This window comes from Pyrgilauda ruficollis, unplaced genomic scaffold (assembly GCF_017590135.1).
Source record: "Pyrgilauda ruficollis isolate IOZ18807 unplaced genomic scaffold, ASM1759013v1 scaffold41, whole genome shotgun sequence".
In the NCBI taxonomy this organism is placed as follows: domain Eukaryota; kingdom Metazoa; phylum Chordata; class Aves; order Passeriformes; family Passeridae; genus Pyrgilauda; species Pyrgilauda ruficollis.
Genome location: NW_024525601.1, coordinates 8,728,179 through 8,748,040, shown reverse-complemented (window position 1 = coordinate 8,748,040; position 19,862 = coordinate 8,728,179). Strand labels below are relative to the sequence as shown.

Below are 19,862 nucleotides of genomic sequence, written 5' to 3'. Positions count from 1 at the left end.
GAGCTGGCTCTGTAGTGAGATCTGCTGGGAAAACTGGAGTGGAGTCTGCATACCAAGCATCTGGCTCTCTGCAGAGACCTTAACTTCAGCTCCTCTGTCACAGTTTTGAGGGCCAAGGCCTGCTCACCCTGTGTCTGTGCACGTGGAGTAGCCTCAGTGTAGAGCAGCAAGTCACACTTTGCTGCCATTCTGAAGGAGATGCTCTGAGTGGTGGCACCTTAATTTTATGGGGCAGCATCCCTGTGGGGAAGGGTGAGGAGATGGCAGGATGGCAGGACAGGCATTGCCATCACTCAAGTCCTGGTGTAGCAGTAATTACCCTTAGTCCAGTAGTTATCCTGGTTGCTGTCCCCAGATCCATACCTACCCAGAGCTCAACTGGCACATTAGTCCATTGCACACAATGTTCCCAGTGTTCAGGTTGGAGCCTGCACAGCAAAAGTGGCTGCAGTGACACATTTTCCTTGTTGCAGAAGGACAGTTTCAAAAGCCTTTCTGTGGGTCACTGAAGCTGATGGGCTTGGCCTTTGGAGCCCTTTGTGTGAGGACAGCCCAGGGCCCCTCCTTCCAGAGCGTGTGGCCAGTCACCGGTAGCCCTTGCACACAGGCTGTCCCCTGCCCTGCCATGCCTGGGGGTGGGGGGGAGTCAGGAAAGCGTGTTGGCGACATTGTTAGGATTGTACTCAGGAAAATCCTGTTGTCCTCCGCCTTGCGGAATTCCCCCTGCCTTGCTGGTTCTTCTGTAGCTCTGAGAGATTGAAAGATTTTCACTTCTCAAGTTAAAAGGACAGAAATCTGACTTGTAAGTGGCTTGCTCTTCTCCCTTGTGCACAGAGGGAATTGCTCTGTAGAATTAGTACGGGCTCTGATTAAAAAACGCAACGGCAAAGTGGCACACATTTCCATTTGCCGGCTGGAAAGCAAGAGCTGTCTCTGTGCTATGGTTACATTCTTCCCCCTCGGCGTTCCTTACCCTTGTAAAAAAGCCGAGGAGAATCCCAGGCAAACAAGAAGAATTGGGTGGGGGAAAGGGGCTGCCATTGCTTATGCCATGGTCACATTCCATGCTTGGTCCTGACCCTGCTGCCAGCCTGACAGCCTGCTGGGATCCATGAGCCTGAGGGAATAGTTGTATAATAGGTAAAACCGGGCAGGCAGTGGCCACAAAAAGGAAGTGATTTACTGCTATGTCAGTGATGGTACACTATTTATAACACTTACTATATATTCCTCTAAACATTTATACAATAATATATCATTTCTCCATAGGATATACATTTTAATACAAAATTTGGTTACGAAATATGTTGCCTAGGCAGTCACAGACCATTTTTCTTCACTCTGTTGCTTGACATAAATTCCTGTTTATCTGCCATCAGTGGGTATATGTCAGAAATATATTGGATTTTTAATGAACAAAAGGTTTTCCCATTTAAAAGACCTAGCTGGAAAGATGCATTTAATATAAAATTTAGAACTGGAGAAAACTTTTAACATATTTTTCTGTAAATGCTTGTTCTACTGTTTTGATAATTTCCAGTTTTAGAGTCAAATCCAGCAATTTGAAAGGGCAGTACACAGATTTACATTAAAAGTCCCCTGTGAATATTTCAGTCATTAATGTACCATCTCAAAAACTCACCTGACTGGTTTTATTTAGTATGTATGACAATGAGGAACTTTGCACATTGGGAAGCATTTTAGCACGACACTACTTTTGTTGGAAGTGAGGATTTTTATGTTTCCTTCTTTTTTGATAAACTAACAGCATTGGTTTTGGTTAAAAAACATGGCACTCAGGCCAGGGGTTGATTTTGTTATTCAAATACATACCACTAGTGCAGATTTGTGTGTAAGTAATTACAGATGTATAGTGTGTGTGTGTGTGCAAAAGGTGTGTTTAATTTATGAAACCCTCTTCTCCAAGATGTAAACAAGAGGATAAAACCCCATGCAGTTTCCAAGTTATCCTGAAAAGCATTGTGTCAATGGGCAGGCATCCAGCAATGGTGTTTGGTTGTTTTCTCAGAGTTAGATGGTTGCCATCTGGCATTGATAGTGAGATGGCGTTGTCATCAGTTTCTAGATGCAGGAAAGGAATGAATCCTCATCTGTTTCCTGTGGATAAGCAAGAGGTTGATAATCTAGTAAAATCTCTTTACCTTAAAGTAAGCAGGCTTGGAATTTGTTTATACAATATAGGCCAGTTCTAACTTTTGTGGTGTTATTGTAGTAAATTTCTTGAGAGAAGGCTGAAGATGTTAGGAAACTTTCTGCTTTGCAAAAATACCTTTAGAAAGATGTTTCTCAAGGGGTTCATAGTATCTTTTTTCTGTAGTGTTACTGTAGTCAGTTTTACTTTTGAAAGGAGAAAAAAACCTCAAGCATTGTCCCTGGAAAGGAATTGAAGAATTATTTGATATAGAGTGATCTTTCAAACATTCTTTTAATATTTTTAAATAAGTTTTAGGTTAATATCAGTATGATCATTGAAGTACAGTTATCTGCATTTAAAACAAAAGGTGCAAAAACTGTACAGCGCATCTCTTGAAAAAAATATTTACAACTTTCCCTGTTTAAAGATGAGGTAATACCATGGATAACTAGTCCGTTTATTATCTGGCCAGCATTTCTGCTTTGTCTTTTCCTGGTAACCCATAAATCTTTCAGCTTTTACCATAAATGTTTATCATTTTTCCTGTCTCCAGTTTTTTACAAGTTGCTTTGTCTGTGATCACCTTACAGTACAGGTTCTGCTGTACTGAGGAAGTTCAGCTGGCTGAGGCCTTTGCAAAAAAGGAAGAAATGGTGGGCAACCTCTTGAACTTAAAAAAAAAAAATGCTGTTCATGGCTGACCCTTGTGACACTTTCCCATTTTCCTTGATCCTGGTTGTTGGTTTGTTAGATTGTTTTGAACATTTAATGACCCAGCTGCCAGCTTTTAGTAACTGAATTGTATCATTATTGGAGGAATCTGATTGCACTTTATTAGAGAAAACATCACTGTTTATATTGTTGTCCTGTTCCTCCCTTGTAATTTTTCCTATTATTCTTTAGAATAACACCCAAGTCTGTCTCAGAAATAGCCTTTAAAAGATTCCTGTGTTCAGAATCAGTTTCAAAGGAAAAAAAATACCACAAACCTGTGGCAAAGCAGGGCAAATCTTTTCAGCAAATATTGGGCATGTGGGTTGACTGTGTTCATTTTAAAGCATTCCTGTAATATTTTCTCCTTTCCTTTGACTCTTCAGATGCTCGCATAATATGCAAATAATTTTACAATGGATACAAAAGAAACATTAAATATATTAAAATCTGCATTTTAATAAAATTGTCAATGTATAATACATATCCTGCAACTGAGAAAGAATGATAAAAAAGCAATAAAAAGTTAATATAGGCACAGAACTATTTAATAACCTCTAATGTTTTACAGTATGATAAAAATAAATGTGATCTTGAAACTGTTGATATCCGAGTAAGAAATGTCCTAGTCTGAGTTTAGTGTTTTAGCTATTTAGGAATAGCAGTCCTGCATTACTCATATGCATTTTCTAGCTCCTTTTTACTCTCGTGATTAAGCTTGTGGGCATGTTTCTTTCTCATTTCAGACGGAGTGGATGTTGAGGATGACCCCTCTTGCTCATGGCCAGCATCATCGCCTTCTAGCAAGGATCAGACTTCCCCGAGCCATGGAGAAGGCTGTGATTTTGGAGAAGAGGAAGGAGGCCCAGGTTTGCCCTATCCGTGCCAGTTCTGTGACAAGTCGTTCAGCCGCCTCAGCTACTTAAAGCACCACGAGCAAAGTCACAGTGACAAGCTCCCTTTCAAATGCACGTATTGCAGCCGCCTCTTCAAACACAAACGGAGCCGGGACCGCCACATAAAGCTTCACACGGGAGACAAGAAGTATCACTGCAGTGAGTGTGATGCGGCGTTCTCAAGGAGCGATCACCTTAAAATTCACTTAAAGACTCATACGTCCAACAAGCCATATAAGTGTGCCATTTGTAGACGTGGGTTCCTGTCATCTAGTTCACTGCATGGACACATGCAGGTTCATGAAAGGAACAAAGATGGCTCCCAGTCCGCTTCCCGGATGGAGGACTGGAAAATGAAAGACACTCAGAAATGTAGTCAGTGCGAAGAAGGCTTTGATTTTCCTGAAGATCTTCAGAAGCACATTGCAGAATGTCACCCTGAGTGTTCCCCTAATGAAGACAGATCTGCTCTTCAGTGTGTTTACTGTCATGAACTCTTTGTAGAGGAAACGTCCCTAGTGAATCACATGGAGCAGGTTCATAATGGTGAGAAGAAGAATTCATGCAGCATTTGCTCTGAGAACTTTCACACTGTGGAGGAGCTGTACAGCCACATGGACAGTCACCAGCAGCCAGAGTCGTGCAACCACAGCAACAGCCCATCTTTGGTAACTGTGGGGTACACATCAGTCTCTAGCACTACCCCAGATTCAAATCTCTCGGTGGATAGCTCAACAATGGTGGAAACAGCTCCTCCTCTACCAAAAGGTCGTGGAAGGAAGCGGGCAGCTCAGCAAGTGCCAGATATCACTGGTCCTTCAAGTAAGCAGGCAAAAGTTACTTATAGCTGCATTTATTGCAACAAACAGTTGTTTTCCAGCCTTGCAGTTTTACAGATACACCTGAAAACTATGCATTTAGATAAACCCGAACAAGCCCATATCTGTCAGTATTGTTTGGAGGTATTGCCATCTCTCTACAATCTGAATGAACATCTTAAGCAAGTCCATGAAGCTCCAGATCCAGCTCTGATTGTTTCTACCATGCCTGCCATGGTCTACCAGTGCAACTTCTGCTCTGAAGTGTTCAATGACCTCAACACCCTTCAGGAACACATCCGATGTTCTCATGGATTTGCCAACCCTGCTGCTAAGGACAGTAATGCATTCTTTTGTCCCCATTGCTACATGGGATTTCTTACAGATTCTTCCCTGGAAGAGCATATTAGACAAGTCCATTGTGATCTTAGCAGTTCCCGTTTTGGTTCTCCTGTGCTCGGAACCCCAAAAGATCCCGTGGTGGAAGTGTATTCTTGTTCTTACTGTACCAATTCTCCAATATTTAATAGTGTTCTTAAACTGAACAAGCATATCAAGGAGAACCATAAGAACATTCCTTTGGCGCTGAATTACATCCACAATGGGAAAAAGTCCAGAGCCATGAGTCCATTATCTCCTGTAGCCATTGAGCAGACCTCTTTAAAGATGATGCAGGCAGTTGGAGGTGCTCCTCCTCGTCCTGCTGGGGAATATATTTGTAATCAGTGTGGTGCTAAGTATACTTCCTTGGATGGTTTTCAGACTCATTTGAAAACACATCTTGACACTGTCCTGCCAAAACTGACCTGCCCTCAGTGCAACAAGGAATTTCCAAATCAGGAGTCACTGCTGAAGCATGTTACCATTCATTTCATGATCACCTCAACCTACTACATCTGTGAAAGCTGTGACAAGCAGTTTACTTCTGTGGATGACTTGCAGAAACACCTACTAGACATGCATACATTCGTGTTCTTCCGCTGCACCTTGTGCCAAGAGGTTTTTGACTCCAAAGTCTCCATTCAGCTGCATTTGGCTGTGAAGCACAGCAATGAGAAGAAGGTATACAGATGTACATCTTGCAACTGGGATTTCCGCAACGAGACTGACCTACAGCTTCACGTGAAACACAACCACCTGGAGAACCAAGGCAAAGTACACAAGTGTATCTTCTGTGGTGAATCCTTTGGTACGGAGGTGGAGCTGCAGTGTCACATCACTACGCACAGCAAGAAGTACAACTGCAAGTTCTGCAGCAAAGCTTTCCATGCGATCATCTTGCTGGAAAAGCACTTGAGGGAAAAACATTGTGTTTTTGAAACGAAAACTCCAAACTGTGGAACGAATGGGGCATCTGAGCAAGTTCAGAAAGAGGAAGTGGAACTCCAGACTTTGTTGACAAATAGCCAGGAGTCCCATAACAGCCACGATGGCAGTGAAGAAGATGTGGACACATCTGAGCCTATGTATGGCTGTGACATTTGTGGTGCAGCTTACACCATGGAGACTCTCCTGCAGAATCACCAGCTGCGAGACCACAACATTCGACCTGGAGAAAGCGCCATAGTGAAGAAAAAGGCTGAGCTCATTAAAGGGAATTACAAGTGTAATGTGTGTTCTCGAACATTCTTCTCTGAAAATGGGCTTCGAGAGCACATGCAGACACACTTGGGACCAGTGAAACACTATATGTGCCCAATCTGTGGCGAGCGGTTTCCGTCTCTTCTGACTCTTACTGAACATAAGGTCACACATAGTAAGAGCCTGGACACTGGAAACTGCAGGATTTGCAAGATGCCCCTCCAGAGTGAGGAGGAATTTTTAGAGCATTGCCAAATGCACCCTGACCTGAGGAACTCCTTGACGGGGTTCCGCTGTGTGGTGTGCATGCAGACAGTGACCTCCACGCTGGAACTGAAAATCCATGGCACGTTCCATATGCAGAAAACTGGAAATGGTTCTGCTGTGCAGTCCACGGGACGTGCACAGCATCTCCAGAAACTGTACAAGTGTGCATCTTGCCTGAAGGAATTCCGTTCGAAACAGGATTTAGTGAAACTTGACATCAACGGTCTGCCATATGGTCTGTGTGCTAGCTGTGTTAATCTCAGTAAAAGTGGTAGTCCAAGTGTCAACATCCCTTCAAGCAGTAACAGACAAGGCATGGGCCAAAATGAGAACTTGAGTTCCATTGAGAACAAAAGCAAGGCAGGGGGACTGAAGACTCGCTGTTCTAGTTGCAATGTAAAGTTTGAATCAGAAACTGAACTCCAAAATCATATTCAGTCAATCCACAGAGAGCTTGTTCCAGACAGCAACAGTACACAGCTGAAAACACCACAAGTATCTCCAATGCCTAGAATCAGCCCCTCCCAAACTGAAGAGGTAACCCTTTTTTCTTTGCTCTTGACACCTTCCATCCTTTTGGAAAAAATCTCCCTTTTTTCAAGCTGTCTTGTCACTTGTCATGAAATGCTTAGGCTGATCCATGTTACATTTCCATCCACAGCCATTAGCTAGTAATTACCTGCTTCTTGATATGCCTTACATCTTGGATTGAATTTTGTGGAATAGGACTTATTCCAGTCTCCCTAGGATATTGTCTTCTGTATCACTGAGGAGACCTATCTTCATGCCAGCACAACTGAGATCTGGAATCTTATCCTAGCTCCCATACGCATTGGAATCCCCAGCTAGGAGTGTGCTTACGGCAGAGAGCATTAATGACATAGGAGTAGACACAGTGAGCCAAAATGCTGGCAGAAGGGGTTGATTTTTTAGAAAATATTTGTGAGCAACAAATTGAGAGTATTTTTGTTAATTGTGTTGTAGACTTTCCCCCTCTTCTAGCATATTTTGATTAAATAGAAGTGCAATGGTAGCCTAAGGTAAATTGGGAAATCAGTCCTTTGGATGCAATTGCTTTGCTTTTTTCTTTCCGTCCCTGATGAAGAGCATTTTGATGTCAATGAAACACCTAGTGCCTGATGATTGAAATTCCGTCATGAGACATAGAAAGTACATATCAAACTCTTGAAAGATGTAATCTGCTTCCTCAGTCACCAGTGACCAAGTAATGACACCTGTGTGTGAGGAGGAAAGGGGGTCGTGTACTAAGGAAAGGGAATGAGTTTTGTCTTCAGAAATTTTACCATTAGAATGACTTAGAGGTAATATTTTAAGCATGGTATCTTGCATCTTATAATTCAGGAAGTCTAAAAACACAGCACAAGTAAATTTTCAGAAATAATGACTTTTGTTTCAAGAAAGCTTTTAGCCTATAATGATACAAACATGGTGCGGCCCATTGCTGTGAATGTGTATGGATACCCTGTGGCTAGGGAGCTGCTGCTCTTCCATCACCTTCCTCACTCCCTGTTTGTGAGCCCATCTATTGGGAAAGACATCTCTCAGCATGTCGTCCAACAGTGTTGGGCAAACTGGAGGGCAGGAGGGAGGCAGAGAGGGAAAAGTGAGGATACACCAGCATATGTGGACCATGAGGTAAGTATTTATGGAGCTTCTGAGAATGTAGATGAAGATAGGCTGGGAGGACACTGAGGTAGCACAGAGCCTGGACTGCCATGGAGAATTGGAGCCTAGAGTTCAGGATGTACCAGGCAGGCTGCATCTCCCAGTGAAAGGCCCTGTGCTTTCATAACTTCATCTCTGGTTTGCTCATTGGGTGGTGGTAGGGGACACCTGAGGAATGGGATGTGGTGTGGAACTTATGGAAGGCTGTTAGACTGAGAACCTGAGGTCTAAGGAAAACCACCTTTTAAAGAAGAGGGAAGAGGAGTGGCTCTCATTAGCTGTGTTTCAGGCCACTGATGATCCCAATGATGAGTCAGAACCACAGGATTACCAGCTGCATGTTTTTGATAGGTTCAGTCATTCTGGTTTTTGTTTCTGTCATCTTGCATCAAGTGACTACATGAAATCCCTCTTCCCAGTCATGTTGGATGCCAGTTCCTGCTACGTCAAGCACAGTCAGCATCATGTGTTAAGTCAGTTACCATGCTAAGATGTTACCAATTTTTCTTTCTCTTGCTTGTAAACTAGACAAAAAGAGATTTGGGAGTTCTTTGTGGTGATGTAAGATCAGTTACCTTCAGTGTCATTAGTGAATCTTCCTGTGCTTGGATCAGGTATAATCAGAGTTCTTAGTTATACTTCTAATTGGGATCATGTTCCTCTTCTTAATCCATTTGATTTTTATATAAAAGTGTATCTAAGATGAAAAAGCTTTTTAAACTACACATTTGTGAACAGCATTTGTCTCCTTCAAGTCACTATTTACCCCCCACATCCATTCTGAGGACGTAAATTGAATTTTCAGTGTCTGTGATTCTGGAGTCCACATAGTAATGTAGACTTTCAGATTCTTTTCTCATGGGAAGACAAAGCTATCAAATTCCTGATAGAGCATTAGTAGTTCTGGAAACCATAAATGCACATTTGTAAAATCCTGAAAGATAATTAATTTTTCTAGCAGATTCAAATTCTAGTGATGCAAGCTATGCAGCAATGAGAATCAAAATTGAAAGTGGTAATGTGCAGATGTTTAAAGCTATAGATTGAATGTCCAGACTGAGGGAAGTAAAAACATAAGCATATAACGCAAACAATTTTTAAAAAATGGATTTTTAAAATTTATTATTAGTCACTGGCTGTCATACTCCACTGGAAGGTTGTTTCTTGAACTGAAGGGGATGTTGAAGGCAACTACTTAAACATGCAATTTTGGGGAAATTTTCACAAAACAGTATTAATTATATCAAGGTGTGAAAGTTTCTTTTGCATTATTGAGTCATGTGATTTGAGATTTCAACCTATATATAGAGAGTATTTCACTCCTAAGGCAAGAAAAATAGGTATCTTGCATATATGAGATGAGTTGTCAGACCGTTAATATTGCTGAATACCCCTTTTTACTCAGTAAGAGATTTCAATTATAAGAATATTTGAAAACACCTTTTTAGGATAAAAGATCACACTGGAAGTGTCACTTCTAGCTTCTTTGCTGAGTATTCTCATGATTGAAGTAGAAAATTTCCCTTTTTAGTCTGCTCTCAGTGATGTGATAGGGTGCAATTACCTTACCACAGTATAATGTCTTCAGCTGAGCTGTCACCTGCTGAGCTCACCCAACTTGCTGAGTGAAAAATGTTGACCTGAATCATCTCTGCTGAAAGTTACCTTCTGGTTGGGATGGAAAATTATGGCTAGTAGTCATCATTGGTTGCAACGAGCTGAGGAGCAGGTCAGAACTCATTAAGTCCATCACACTGCTGAATCTAGTACCCCTAAGTTATCACACAGACTTAAACAGACAAACAGCAGCTTTTGAAAGAGCTCTAAAATGTATGGATCTTCAAGTTAATCTTTGAGCTTTAATGAGGTGCTGGATTCAGCTGGTTTTAGATTTCTTGTAAAGATCTTGACTCACACTGCAAGTACACTTTTATACTAGGGTGATAACCTTAGTGATAATTACTGTCTAAAAGCAGAGATAAAGGTCTGGTATGCTGGTGAATTGGGAACTAGACCTTTTTCTGTCACTCATTTGCTTTGCTGACTTGGCCAAAACTGCTTGAACATCTCTGCTTCATTTTCCTTACTCAGAATATAAGATAGATATTTCCTGAAAATCGTGTTTCCATGCTTACTTACAATACATGTTTTGTAAAGCACTTGGAAGATGAAAATCTGTTCAAGAAAATCTGTGTGGCCTTGACTCTCTTGTTCTTCCTTATTACGCTGTCAGGCAACTAATGAGAGAACTCTTGACTCAGCAGAAAGTGTGCCCTCACTTCTTAAGCTGCAAGACTTCTGTACTTGCTGCATCACACCAGCATAACAGAACAATGAATTATATTGTCTGTTTCTTAGCTGGTAGGGGAGGAGGGAATGGACTCCAGCATACACTCACAGTTTAATGGCTAAACCTGAATTATGGTAGAGCATCCACATGTGCAACTGTGCTCGGTTTGGGGTCCTGTTGGTAACTTTCAGAGTAGAAGCGTAATTGCTTCTGTATCACTTTGTTCCACGAATGTGAAGCTCGTGTGAAAACTGTATTACCTGTGGCAATGAAGACAGTCCTTCATTAATAATACAATAATGCTCTGGGTTTTCTGGTCTTGAGGAGAGAAGGAGCAGCGTGAGTACACGACCAAATTACTTCAGGAGTGAAGATGCTTACTTAGGTGTGGCAAAAGATTTGCAGAAACTCAATATTTCAGAGAGTATCCAAAATGCTGGACAAAAGAGAGAGCTTGGAACTGTCACAGCAGTTGGAGAGCAGAATCTGGTGCTGCTCTTCTGTCCTGTTGTGGTTGTGCAGAGCTGTATGCCAGGATGGGCATGTCACAGCAGGGGACACTGGGCACATCACAGCACTGTTCTGGAAGGAGCCATGAAAGTGCAGTCTGACAACGAGCTTGCAGAGATGGGGGTCAAAAAATTCAGATGCTGTGGAGAGCTGTTGGCTCCTTGAAACTCAACTTCTCCGACCTAAGATGAATCCAGAAACGGTATCACCCTGGGAGAAAGAATGGAGCTCAGGTAGGTGTACTTTTTTATCATTACTTTTTTTTTTCCTCTTTATTTATTCATGGGCTCTGAATCTACCTTTATTCTCTTACTATTCTTCCCCCCACTTCTCAAAACACTGCCAGACCCACAAAGACAGAAAACAGGAACTGCCTTTTGAAGTAGCTGGTTTATTTCAACAGCATGCACTGGCAGTCAGAGGCGGAAAGAAGAGAGAAAAGACTGTAAGCAACCCAGAAATGTTCCCAGATGCATGCTTTTGGCAGGGCAAGCAATAGCATTTTAGCAATATAAATCACAGTGCTTTTAACTGAAAAAATGCACTGAAATCTATACTCACGCATTTAATTGAAATACATAAAGAAATTAAAATAATCCTCCTCATCAGCAATCCAAGCTGATCATTCTGACTACAGGATTTTTATGAATAAGCACATAAACTTGTAATGTAAACATAAGTAGTGCCTTGGGTTTCCTGTCAGTGAATCCAGGCCCAGAACAAGTGATTTTCATGCCGTATTTTGGATCCAGGGACAGAAAAAGGTAAAGAAGGTTTGTTGCTGGCACAAAGATTTGGCTTTGAAATAGTTTGTGGAACTAATCTGTGACAAACATATTTTCTGCTTCTGGAGTTTCAGATGAGTTCACTAAAAATACCAGTTTTGTCTTCTGGCATCATCATTTTAACACTGCTTTCAGGAAAGTATTATTTAAAGTGTGACCATGTCTATTCTTAGGAAGGGCTAGCCTAGGGTTTTTTGCCACAGTAGGCCACCTCCACTCTGCACTATGCTTTAATTTCTGGTAGTGCCACTACCATGAATTGGCTGATAAGGCCCAGCTTAAGCATTTCTCTTTTTCTGGTTGTGAGCTAGCAGGATCCTCTTTGAATTTTACAAGGACAGTATTATTGTTATCCTGTTGCTGTAAATCCTACCAAAGTTAGGCTTCAAACTTCTCACCTCACACACACCATGAGTTCAGTCTGTGAAAGGAAGGCCATATGTTGGCTGGGAGCTGCTGAACAGAAGTAAGGGGGGAAATTGTAGTGAGTTTTCTTAGTTTCCTGTCTGCTGATTATTAAAATCTAATGCTGTTTGTCTGTCTTCTTATTTCTCAGAGGCTTCAGATGGGGAATTTGGAGAGGCATCTTCTTCACACCTGTGGAAAACTTTGCAGTGGAGGATGAAAGGATAACGTGTTCTCCAAAATTTTCAAGAGCACACAACCAAGATTTCTGTAAAATGAACCAGGGTTGGGGGTAGAATGTGTGCTTGAAGAAACACAGAAGAATCGGAGAGGGACACAGGAATGTGGATGAAGTCCTAAGGATCTCTAGAGAGGACAAATGTAGATTCAACAAAGCTTTATGAGACAAAACATCCATGGGGTGCATGCTCTTACAGCTCAGCTGTGCAGCCCACTGTCCTCTTGGGGCTTTCCCTTTACTTGTACCTGCTGGCCAACTGGCTGGTGTAGAATGCCACAATTTCTGCACAGCCCCACAGGAAAATCACAGTAGTGATGAGTGTTTGTATGCAATCTCAGAATGGGGTAGAAACTAGAAGAAACCACACACCATTTTCTTGCCTGATCATCTTTAGGAACAAGACATAGAAAATCATTACATATCTCTATTTGTCTGCTGGCTTACATACCTCTAGAGGATTCTCTCACTTCTACCTTTTATTTTTGGACTACTCTTGGCCAATTTCAGGGGAAAATTCATAGATTAATAGTAATCTCAAAGCCTATGAAGTTACAATGCTTGGGAAGAGAGGTGACCTAGCAGGTAACAGAATCCAAATAGGAAAGAGGCCTTTAAGAGATCCAGACCAGGAAGATGGCTGTAGCTGAAGTTTACACCTGTTTTATATGTGAAAGTCAAGTGAACACAAGACATGAAGTTATAGGAGGAAACTATGATTTGTTCTTTCTTCTTAAGTGACTGTACATGAGAACTGTTTTTCACCACTACTCAATAAATTTGTTATATATGATGTGTGTATTACTTTGTCTCTTACAACAAACATAACACCCAGATTTGTTACTCTGTCATGAGGCAAATAAAATGGGCTAACCATTAATTTAAAATGGGTATGTAGCCCCAGTACTGCTTGTTTCATGAAGTTATACAAAATGAACATAAGAAAATCAGCTGACATGTAGTATCTTGTTAAAGGATACTGTTGTTTGACCTGCCAGAGCTCTACGATAGCAGATAGTTGATCTGGTGGTTCAAAATTGTGAAGTATCTTTTTTTCCTGCCTAAGCCATCTTTCATGTATACTGTTTCCGGCACTGTATTACAAATTATTGGATAAATATGACCTGTACTATTTTATACAGCATATTTTTCTGGATATGACAGCAGAGATTTGCCTCTTGCTAACATCCGCCCTCACCGTGTGACATTCTAGGACAAGAAGCAGAGGAGATAAATGGACACTCAGGAGGTTCCCTCTGAACATCAGGAAACACTTCCAGGGCAACCAAGCCCTGGCAGAGGTTACCCAAACAGGTTGTGTATCCCTTTGAGATACTCACAAATCATCTGGATGTGGTCTGGCTCGAGTGACCCTTCTTGAACAGGAGGACTGGACCAGAGCATCTCCAGAAATCAGCCTCAGCCATTTTGTTCTTCTGTGGTCTCTGCCCATCTTCGGGCCCATCTACCAGGTGTATGTGGATGTTACCCTGTTGTTCCTTGGTAGCTAAACCTTTGTGGCTGGTATATGGCTCCACAAGTCAGTGTATAAAAGGGCAGGGCCCTTTCTGATACTGAGCATCTCAGTTCAGTCCTACCAATAATACTGTGCACTTCTAGGAATCATTTTTAATGCCTGTGAAATGCCTTTGAAGAGTGTCTTAGACATACTGCCTCTTAGAAATGCAGCCATTTCAAAGTTACTTTCTGCTTGTGTACTCAAAAACAAGGTGGGGGGTAGGAGGGAATGGAGTATTTATCCACTTTTTTGGAGTATTTATCCCCTATATGTCCACAGTTTTGGTGTCCTGTGTTGGGATACATTTCCTCTGTTTTTTACTTATAATTCAGATGTTTCACAGCATTCTGGCTAAAAAGGTACATCTAATGGGTTTGCATATCATGAAAGCCACCTCTTTCTCTCTACATTTTCCAGTAGGAAATGAGGTGGTTCACCAACAAAGAATGATCTGAGACTTCAAGCTTCCAGATTTCCTTTTGTGTTTGCTTTACCACTGCTACAACAGTCCTCTTAGCTTCTGCTCTGATGGCTGGAATAGGTTTAGGGCCAAGCTATAGGAACATGGCTGTCTGCCTACAAATCCTTGTAACCATCACAGACAGTGGTCAGCTTGTAATTTATCCTGTTCTGCTGCTTGGTGCTTCTCTCACAGGCCTAGGCAGGGAGTGTCTGCATCACCTGGTGATTTTCCCAAACTATCAGTCTTAACCATAGTTCCTCATTTCTCATATGCTTCCTGATTCACAGCTGGTTTGTATGATGGTGGTTGAGTAGTTGAAGTCCTTCAAACCTAGAAGTACGGCATTCTACTTCTGAAACAAATTCTGCAATTCTTTTTTTTAAGATAGGGAAATGGTAGACTGAAGCCCCATGTAAAAAGACATTAACTTTTTACAGGATGCACCTAAGAGGAACTGCTGGTATTTTAAGAATTAATGTGAAAGTAAAAGATTATGAAATAGGACAGAAGCAATTCTGTGAAGTTCCCTTAATTCCCTTGGAGGAGAGTGAGTATGTCTTCACAGGAAAAAAGCCAGTTAGACACAAATCATTGTGGATAGTGTTGAAGAATGGCTGAGCAGAGTGCTTGTTTTGCTGGTACACCACTTCCTTGGGCTGCTGCACTGCCCCAGTGGAGGTTTTTCAGCTGGGCACACAGTCAAGCGTCACTGCAGTGTCAGCAGCTGTGTGCCAGCTCAGAGGCTACCAGTATATTTGTTAATGTTGATGTGGCCTAAGTGTATCCATAGAGGGTAGAATCAAAATCACAGCAATATGATTGTAGGACTCTGTTCATGGCATATTTTGTAGAGCCTTTTTAAAACCCCAGTCTTGCCCATGCTATCATGTGAAGCCTTCATTTGTGAAGTCCCATTGACTTCCCCAAGTGCAGAGCTAATTGCATGAGATGGATCTAAGGGGTTTACTCCTTCTCTTGATACTTCAATGAAAATTAATTTCTTATATATTATGTATGAGTAATATATTTCTGTTTGTACATTAATATTAATGTTGCATATTTTTGAGCACAAGTTCTATTCTGTAGGATTAAATTATCTTGGTAAGTAATAGTGCAGAATTCAGTGTGAGTTAAAAGTGGACAATTAAGGGTGGGGGGAGGGTCCTGAGTCACACTTTGGAAAGTGAAATTAATCAGCATTAATTCTCCCCAGAGTGGGAGAAAAGCAGTTGCAGTGTTTAAATGGAAAAAAAAAAAAAAAAAAGGTATATAAAAAGCTCCTGATTTTGCCTTTCTGTTAAAATCCAGAGAGCTTTTACAAAATCTGTGATGGAGAAAAGAGACAAGAGTATTCTCTTGTGCGTACTTGCAAACTATTAATTTTATTGGCCTACATCTGTTGCTGATTGTTGGTGAAGAAAGTAGTGGCTTTATTGAATGACAGTCTGTCTCAGTATGCCTTTTTTAAAAAACAAAGAAAAAACCCCAACTTTAAAAAGGAAAAAAAATCAGCTTGCTCAGAATATCAGCTTTTTGAGTCTCAGACCTGCCAAGTCAAACTCTATTGCCTTTACTTTGATGCCACTTCATCTGCAGAATTATCAGTGTGGTGTTGGTCATAGTTCCTCCTCAATGTCCATAGCCACACAGCGGCTCTGACACAGATGCTGAGTGTTGGGATGCCCCTGGATGGGTTAGCAGCTCTAAGGCTTCAGAGGGTCTCGTTGCCTTTAAGTGCAATGTAAAGGGACAGAAGGGGGTGGGGATGCTGACAGAAAGTTCAGTTGCTGACACAGCTCCAAATTCCTGAGCACTGCTCAGCAGATACATGTGCACTGCTCAGAGACTCAGCCTCACCCAGGATCAGGCCCTCAGACAGAAAGACAGAAAGAACTGTATTTGCTTTTTAGATCCAAAATCAAATTCACAGTACTTTAAGCTGTTTGTATTCATAAATTTTATAAGCCTAATATGAAGTAATTGAGAGAGAAAATAAATATACAACCATGTGCTGCCAGATTTTAGAGTTACTTTTCTGACAGGTATTTCACTTCAGTACTGAGCTTGAAAGGCCTAGAGAGAGTTAAAGGATTAGAGATCTCAAAGGGAAGAGATGCAGTTTTTAAATGTGGCAAGATGTGTTTTTTTCTATGTGGGGATGTGAGACATTGCAAGCTAATGCTCTTCGTCAGCTAGGGGAGGAAAAGGTTTGTAACTAAAAGACATTGAAGACAGACATGATTAAATACAGACTCCAGAATAAAGGTGAAAGGCAGAACAGCAGACCATGAATTCAAGCAGAATAAAGAAGTAAGGACTGCTAACATGAATATTTGTATTTCTGACTCAATATATTTTGTGTATGCAGTAAGTAACCATAATGAAAGAAATGAGGAAAAATAATGTTTCTTTCCATTTTTCATTTTGCTTACCTTATGGGATTGATTGTATTCTTTCCACAGGCATGTACACAAAGACTCTGTTATAATTTAGACCCTGCTAAATGAAAACAGAACAGAAAAATACTCATAAAATCTCCATGAACATGTTTTTAAAAGTAATCAGGAAATACTAATTAAAGGGTTTTGTGTGAGCAATTACAAGAGTTGGAGATTAGTCAATTAAAAAGAAAAAAAGCAAGATGACAGTGCCCCATAAGCAGGACAGATAACTAACTTTGCAGTGAAACTGCTTAACATATGCTTAGTTTTCTGAGAGCTTAAGGTTGACAAAATAAGCATCCAGGAAGGTAAGAAAGAAGTCCTTAATTAAGGTAATGTCAAAATTAGTCTGAACTCTGATGAAAAATGGCTAAGTGGACAAAGCTGGGACTGCGGTTGCTCTTGTGTATTGTGAAGGGCCAAGCACACTGCTAATGCTTAATAAAATAATGAAGTAAAAAAATCAGCTGGCAGCATTAGGAGTTAGCACTGGCAAATTGCTGTAGTTAGTGTGCAAGTTTTAAGTGTCTTAACTTGTTATTTTCATATGATTTTTTGGATGCTGTTCACTTTCTCTTGTCAAGTTACTGTTCTGTCAGTTTAAAAGGTTGAATTAACTCCACCCTTTAGGTGAGGGAAACTGAGTGAATGACTGATATGGGAGAAGGGAATTAGATGATGTGAGAAGTGTGGTATCACTCTTTTTTGGCAACAGCAGGTTGTCTCAGCTCTGTTATTGATCCAAACACTCAGTCTGTGCTAAAACTGAGGGGAAAAAGCCTTGAAAGTCCCCTTCAGTAGTGTGACAAGGGCAAGTAATGTAATTAGGTGTAAACAGGAGGTTATCGGTGAGGTAACAGGTACACATCAAACCCATTTTTGATCAGGCAAGGAAGAGAAGTGTGAAAGGAGTATAGAACAAACTAGGGATGCCTGCAATCCTACGACTGTAGATACCATGCATTAGAAGCTACAAGTAATGTTTTGGTTATTTCATATAGGAAATATGTATTCAGTTAAAAGGGGCATGGGTACAGGAGATCCAGAAATGGTATATGTAATCAAGGAAACCAGTGCTGTTACACAAGTGCTTTGTCGTTGAGCTAGTGGCATATCCTCCCCATGGAGAAGAATGAAGTACAGATTAGAGGTAATATAATGGAGTATAATACACAATAAATTACCTACAGAAATATCCATTCCAAAATTCTCAGTGAAAGCAGCTGAAGACAGAAGGAAACATTAAGCAGATAAACTTGCGGTCTTTAAAAAGAAGCATCAACAACCTGGGAAAAGGCCACTAAACAAACATTTAACAGGGAATATAAGGCTTATGCATGAAGTTACTGGTTTGTGAGCTTGATTTAAACAGGGAGGAACAGAAGAGGAAGGCTAATCAAAGACACGATAGAAGAAAGTTTGGATTTAATGAAGGATAGAGGGCAAAGACTCACAGAGGGAGGATCACGCTTAAAATTTTCAATAAAGAGTATTTTTAGAGGATAGCCACAAGTGCTGACAGAGAAGCCTATAAACATGATTTACCAGGATTTTAGCAAAGCTTTTGAAACTGTATAGCACAAAAGACTAATCTGTTGGGTGAATAAGTATGGCATAGGGAGAGATACTTTCTTTGATTAAAAAAGAAAAGAAACATGATCTTGGGTACAGAAAGCATGGGAGTCTTGTGAATTGAAGCAGGTTGGTTTGAAGGGGTGTAAATAATGGAAAGCCTTAAGAGTCATTATTTGCACCAATTTTGTTGAACTTATGCAGCGTATCAGTAGTCTGGAAGAAAGAATAAGTAGTAAAGTGATGAAATTCCCTGATAGTACAAAACTGGGGAAATGTCAGAACAAAATAGGCAAGTGATAAAATACTGAATGATTTTGACAAGGAGGTGGAGCATGAGCCGATAAGTAGCATATGCAGTTCATTTTCAAGTAATATAATGAAGCTAGGGAATAGAAATAAAAGAATGTATCAGTACCTCAGACAGTCAGAGGGCACAAAAGTCTACACAGAAGTATTTTCTGCATAGTTTTGAAGCACTTCTGAATAGAACTGTAAATCCTCTAGCAGTGTGGTTATTAGTTGTTTTGCCTTACTTACAAAAGCAAAGCAAAATAAAATTCTGTTCACAGAATTGAAATACCAATTGAAAGTTTGTATTCCTGGACTGTTTATAAAAGCACCAAAGTCTCATTTTGCATGACATGGACATGCTGGGCACCTTTATAGAAAAGAAATTCAGAAAACTGCAGAGTGGTAAGTGAGGATTGGGACAATAATTAAGGACTCAGTGACATTAATTATTCAAAAGGTTAGGGAGATACATGCATATGCCCAATCCAAAGCTCTTTAAATGAAGACACAGAGAAGATTTGAATGCTAGAAGCCTTTAAAATGGTTGTGAAAACAGGAATGCAACAGGCACCCAATGGTCTTGTGAGACATTTGTCCAAGCAGTTACTCTTCTACAATTTTGAATGGTCCCAGGAATGACTTGGGCCTCAGATCTACACTACGCATGGAGAAGACAAATTGGCACTTAGGTTCTTGACAGGAGGGGGTTCAGTGAAGGATTATGAGCTTGCTGATTGAAGAGTTTTTATTAAAAGATGAGGTGATAATAATAACAATAATAATAGTAGGAAAAAGTTAAACCACATTCTTAATCGTATGTGCCTTTCTCTTCTGGAGCAAATCCTTGGGAGTTTTTGCAAGACAGCACAGTTCAGAACACATTGCTTCTTCTCCATTTACTGAATGGGTCCTGTCTGAGTCCATACAGAAATGTACTGGCAAGAGCATTCTGTGGCCCACCCTTGCTGATTTGAAATTACTCTCTTACAGGAAATATGTGTCAGCTTTTTTCTGTGTTTGTAGGGAAGAATGACAACCTTGTCATTCTTCTGTCTCCTCAGGAGACTGACAGGTATCCTTTGGGAAAAGCAGCTGTGGCAGGTTAGGGTGTAAGTGCCCTTAACTGACCACTCTTCATTGTGTGGAATGGATATGCTGAGGGCAATGAGCTGCAGCAGCAGGGCCTGGGGTGCCTGCTCAGTCCTGCTGAGTCCTCCACATGCTGGTGGCT

General features: G+C 40.9%; 1 protein-coding gene across 7 annotated transcripts in view; it reads left to right on the top strand.

Moving 5' to 3' along the window:
• ZNF521 (zinc finger protein 521) overlaps positions 1–19,862 on the top strand; it is a 229,748-nt gene that overhangs the window by 88,916 nt on the left and 120,970 nt on the right. For all 7 annotated transcript variants that reach the window (XM_041477700.1, XM_041477696.1, XM_041477695.1 and 4 more), the window contains one exon: positions 3,613–6,965. In XM_041477700.1, coding sequence (XP_041333634.1) covers positions 3,613–6,965 — 3,353 coding nt within the window. The remainder of the gene's footprint in view (positions 1–3,612; positions 6,966–19,862) is intronic.